Below are 5,388 nucleotides of genomic sequence, written 5' to 3' on the forward strand. Positions count from 1 at the left end.
CTGCAAGAAAAAGCACAGCGAGGTTAGGAGAGCTGTGGTTTTGTTCTGCAGCTTGCTGAATCCATAAGAACGATTAAACACAATTGCTCACAGTCAACCTATAAGTAGGAGATCAGAATAACCCTAGTGCTGCTGAAAAATGTTAGTTCATGCATACTAATGCTTTATCAGTTAGTTTACAGTAATTGTTTTGATGGAAGAGAAGCCAACACTGGGGAGAAGTCGTTGCCAAATTTCCAATCACTTTAAATAAATGAATAAATCAAACAAGCATTTCATAAAGGGAATAAAACTAGGAGACTGAATTGTGCTCTCTCTTCTCTTCTTTCTCTCTCGTTTCTTAACAGGAAGTCATTTTGAGGTACGGAACCTTTTATGACTAACAGTGATTCATCTCATGAGCAAACAGCTTCACATTGCTGGTCAGCTGAGAAGCTTAGTGAGATCCCCAGTGGGAAATTCTGGGAAAATACAGAACTAAGAATAAAGGGCACTTCTGCATCCCATTCCACTGTTACGAATTGAGACTGTGACACTAACATCCATCCCATACATCAGGAAACTTCTATTCCCTGACACTCTTTTAAAGGTTACATTTTCAGTCTAATGTGGTTCAGACTCAGCCATCTTTGGGAAACATGGGTCTGCTGACCTCTTATTTCATTCAACCTCGCATATTAAAACAAGGGAGGAAATGTGCACCAAGTGACTCCGTCATTACTCGCAGGGAGAATTTCTACTACAGGCAATGAGATGCAGGGTACAAGGCAAAGACAAGAGACAACACAAATCAGAGACAAGATACAAGGTATAAAACAATTTGCCTCACATCTGCCTGCATTTCCTTATCATCTTCTTAAATCCTTCATACTTTGCAAACTTCCCACAGCAGGCACCCTTCTCTTCAGTCACTTCCCTACAGCATTGCAGAGTATCTGTTATATTCTGGGATATTCCCTCGCTGGCAGAAATGCCACCAGAGTTGTTCCTACACAGGCTCATGCACTAACAGCAATGTCCAGTCATCTTCTCCCAAAGCAGTTTTACACCCCAGGAACGCTGACCTGCTGCTAAAACACAGTCCTCCTCCTGCACAATGATGTGCATCATTTTTGCTGATTCACACTGCCAGGTATTTCCTTTCTGCTCTTTCTCAAGATACAACAGTGATCAGAGCACAGGGAGCCACGGCTTGCAGGGAAATAAAATAAAAGCGACTTTGGTCAGAAGAAAGTTGAGTTAAATAGTAATAAAGGAAAGACCCACTGAAGCATAAATTAGGGCCCAAAGGAGTGCAAATCCCCTCAGCTTGCATTTGCTTAGACTCACCTAGCAGTGGCAAAAAAAGTTTTTCCAACTTCTGCAAGTTCTAACTGGCTCCCTTCCTGAAAGCTCAGTGCCCGGGCATAAGTCACTGCATGAAACCAGCAGCTTTTGAAGAGAAAAACAAGCTCCTCCAAATTACCACTAGGAAATCTCAAATCCAGATCCACTCTAATGGCTCAAACATAAGAGAGAAACATAATTTCAATTTTCCTTTTTATTTTGTTTTTATTTGGTCTTAAGGTCTGATTTATAAGCTCTCAAAGATCAAGTTTAGGAGAATTCTGCAGGTACTGGCGTAGCAATCCTCCTCATATGTCCAGGCTTTCCAAACCAATTCCTCTGTGCCTTCAGCAAAGAGCTTTGCTGACTTTTTCTATCCTTTTTGCCAAGGTAAAGAGGAAAGGTGGTGAGATAGAGGACAACGTCGGCAAAAGAAAAACAACAAGCAAAATAGGGATAAACTACATACAAATAAACTCTGCCTAGAAATTAGAAGGCTTATATCATAGCCACGCCATTCTGGAGCAGCTTTTGGAAAAGGTGATGGGAACAAAGGTGGCAACAAAAGAAAAACCAGTAGTTTCCAAGTGGCTGAGCTTACGAACGCAGTTTTAAAACAGCTACCTCAAAAAAAAAAAAAAAGAAAAGACTGAGGAGAAACTTCCACCCTCGCACAGTTAATCCAAGTTTATATAATTCTGAAGACTTCCACAGAAAACATCACTTAGCAGTTTCAGCAGCTCTTTCATCAGCCACTCCCCTGAGCTCAGGACAAACTGCTCCCAGCTGCACGCAGCCGAAGGAAGAAGCAATCTGTCCCACTTACAACACGGAGCGCTGCTGCAGCCGCCTCCTTTGGGACAGGCATTTAAGCCTAAGCAGCTTCCAGTTTGCTCCATGCTTTTTCCTCTCACTGAAGTCCAATCTCTATCAGAGATCAGATACCCGCATTTTTCAGTCTGTTATAGAAAAAAAAAAAACAACCCACAAGGAAATGCAACTTTTTAGCTATATTTAAATGTGAACAGTTTAAAGTTGGGATCATGGAAAGAGGGTAAATTTCAGATAGCACTGTACTTTCCCCAAGCCTAAATTCAATGCAAATGCAATAAGCCAGTCATAAACCACTGCTAAGCAACACATGCTCCTCTGTGCCACCACTTCAGCATTTTATTGCTTACATCCATGTCTACCACCAACTTGAAGTGTCCGCACCAACTATTTCACTACCAATAACTTCAACAGATGCAACGTTGAAGGAGGGGAAAATAAATTATTTCTAAAAATGGAAAGAGAACAGTATGCTGAAGGAAGAAAGTGGGCAAAAAAGATACTATTTAGGGAAGAAAATAGTCACAAAGATGAGCATCTGTTCCTCCTGACCGATGAACGTGACAGTAAGGCAGTGGATAAATTAAATAGCTAAGATGTTAGTTATTTCATGTTAGTAGGCAGACATTAAATCTGGTGGCTGTAAATTAATGCTAGAGAACCCTGTCGAGGGGTTAAAAGAATATTTCAGTGAAGCTAATTGACTATTAGAGCAGCAACAGGACTGGCTCCTTTCAGCATCTCTGCAGCAAGACCTGTTTTTATATAGAGATTTATCTCTGCCAAAACACCTCCAGCTGACATTCTGTTCATTTAAAACATCCTCTGGCCTATGATCAGCTTGGACAGTTCTGAAAGCCCCGTGGCAGGGAGTAAATTATTTCTGATAATTAGGAGAATATGGACTGTGAGGGTCTGATAAGATCCTTTCTTGTGAAAAATCACTTTTGCTTGAAGCTGCTACGAGAGCCCAGTGGTGGATGAGCTGTTCTCACAGTGCCAAAGCAAACAAAAGGGGCTGTCCCACCTGCCCTCTGTGCAACTGCTTTAGCTTGAAGCACTGCAACTCACCCTGCAAAATGATAAGCAGGTAGTTTTCTATCAGCTTAGTGAGTTGAATCACTCTGCCATGGGATCAGGTGAGTGCCAGACTGATGGCTAGAAGGAAAGGGAGCACAGGTGCCCCTTGTAACAGTAACATATCATTGGGTCACCTCAACCACGTGCACTTTTAACATGCCTACAGGAATCAAAAGGATCAGGCTAAGGATCCCTACCTCTGTAGGACACACCGCAGCAATGCCTTACAGGGCCTCTCACACCCAGCATGGGCTGCAAGCAGGGAACTGCAAAAATCTGAGCCACCTTCACCTGATCTTAGTGCCCGTGGACTTAGGAGTGCCCGTGTCTTCTGACTGAAACTCACCCTTCACTAAAACCAGCTCCTGATGGTCACTCCTGCTTGAAGGAGTACAAACCGACTGCAGTCCTGCATTTCTTGAACCCACCCTGAGGTACAGCTCCAAGGGACTCATTCCCACACTATTCTAACCTACTTTTTGCTTTTAATCTCTTATCCAGAGCCATCAGCACAACAGTGGCTCTCTGCCAGGAAAGGAAAAGCTGTCACTCCTGAATGGTGGGACCAAGCCAGTGCAATTACCAAAGCAGTGCAACTTCCACATGCCTTTTTCTTCCGTGCGATTACATTTTGGGAGCCACTTTCAGCTGATGTAAATTGGTGCTGCTCAATGCAGCCTGCAGAGCCAGGTTTATGTTGGCTGAGGTTCCAGCCTTCCTTTGTGTTCATACAAGAGTCAACAAGACCAGAAAATACCCTTACAAGCAGCTCCTCGGAGTACAAAAGCACTTGAGATTATAGCACTGAGTTCCCTACACTGAGTTAGTAAATTTCTGACTCGGTATTCTGAAGGTGTAAACAAATATTTTACTTTTAAACTATGTTAACTGCCAAAGTGTGGTAAAGACTTTCCTCTGCTTAGGACCTGGAGATCCAATACACCTTGAAAACAAAACCCAAGGCTTTCTGATCTCAGCACAACAAGTTCCAAAGCACTAGGGTGCTCAGAAATTTCCTTTTCTGAAGGAAGATGGAGGGCAACTCTTTGCCACCAGCACAGGAGATCAGGGCTGACATGAACTGAGCAAGTAACTCACATCACAGCTTCGTCCATGAGCTGTCTGTGGCAGTGCAGTGTGCAGTATCCCAACGTGTTGGAAGGAGTCTTTAATACCACAATTTCCTACCTCCATTTTCCCACAGGTGTATCTGAGTGGTCAGCACTGACACAGCAATTGCAGACCCAGAACTGCTGTCAGTGGCTCAGGCAGCTCTCCCTCCTCCTGGAGCATCCCTGAACGATTGGTGAGAAAACACCTGGAGCTCTCATAGTGAATGGTCCTACATGGAGCTTTATAATCATCTGATTTAGAACGAAATATCACACAACATAAATTGGATTTCTCCTTCTGAATCTAAAATGTATGTTTCAGTATTTTCCTCTGACAACGCACCGTTACAGATTAGCTACTAACCACTCAGCAGACTGGAAGACTTGCAGTGAGCTGCAGGAAGCTGGTGCATATGGAAAGAGGCATCTTTATCTCAGTATCAAGTGAAAGATGATTGATCTGTGGGTTCCAGAAATAGTTCCGAAGCCGGGAACGGAAGTACAGGCAAGAACCAAATTTAAGTGGGAAGGAAAACGCAGATTAGATTCTGGAAGACAATAAGAAGTCCAAACCAATAATGAACTTCTTGTGGGGAGGTGGCAGTTTAAACACATTTGTCTCTTGGATAGCATAACGTTCTTCAGCGTCGTTCCAGAGCTGCAGGAAGGAAAATAAAAAATCTCTGATTTCTACCGTACTGTACAGCCTGGGAAAGGGTTTGGACAGGGCATGGGCTAAACAGCAAAGCAGAATAAAATCAACTACTTTATCCAGGGCTTCAATTCCGGAGGTGCAGAATGGGAAAGCTCTTCTTCCCTGTCATACTGAGAAAGTGACTATGAAAACAACAAGTGGATCTGAGTCAAGGGATCTTAGTCAAACACTTTGGAAAAATCACGATGGTCAGATTGAACGAGATCAAAGCCAGATAAAAACACTGAGAACATGGAATAGTAGATATAAAGGGAACAATTTCAAGTTGCAAAAAAATTACTGTGTCAGCAGCTGCCACTCAAGGACCATTTATAGCAGAATCCT

The 5,388-nt window shown here is 42.9% G+C and overlaps 1 protein-coding gene across 1 annotated transcript in view; it reads left to right on the top strand.

The window, feature by feature from the left end:
- The first annotated feature begins 3,286 nt into the window (after positions 1 to 3,286).
- Positions 3,287 to 5,388, top strand: part of CRK (CRK proto-oncogene, adaptor protein) — a 17,425-nt gene continuing 15,323 nt past the window's right edge. Inside the window, exon 1 of the mRNA XM_003211737.4 lies at positions 3,287 to 3,296. Within this exon, the coding sequence (XP_003211785.3) occupies positions 3,287 to 3,296 (10 nt within the window). The remainder of the gene's footprint in view (positions 3,297 to 5,388) is intronic.

Source organism: Meleagris gallopavo, chromosome 21 (assembly GCF_000146605.3).
Source record: "Meleagris gallopavo isolate NT-WF06-2002-E0010 breed Aviagen turkey brand Nicholas breeding stock chromosome 21, Turkey_5.1, whole genome shotgun sequence".
NCBI classification, from domain to species: Eukaryota; Metazoa; Chordata; class Aves; order Galliformes; family Phasianidae; genus Meleagris; species Meleagris gallopavo.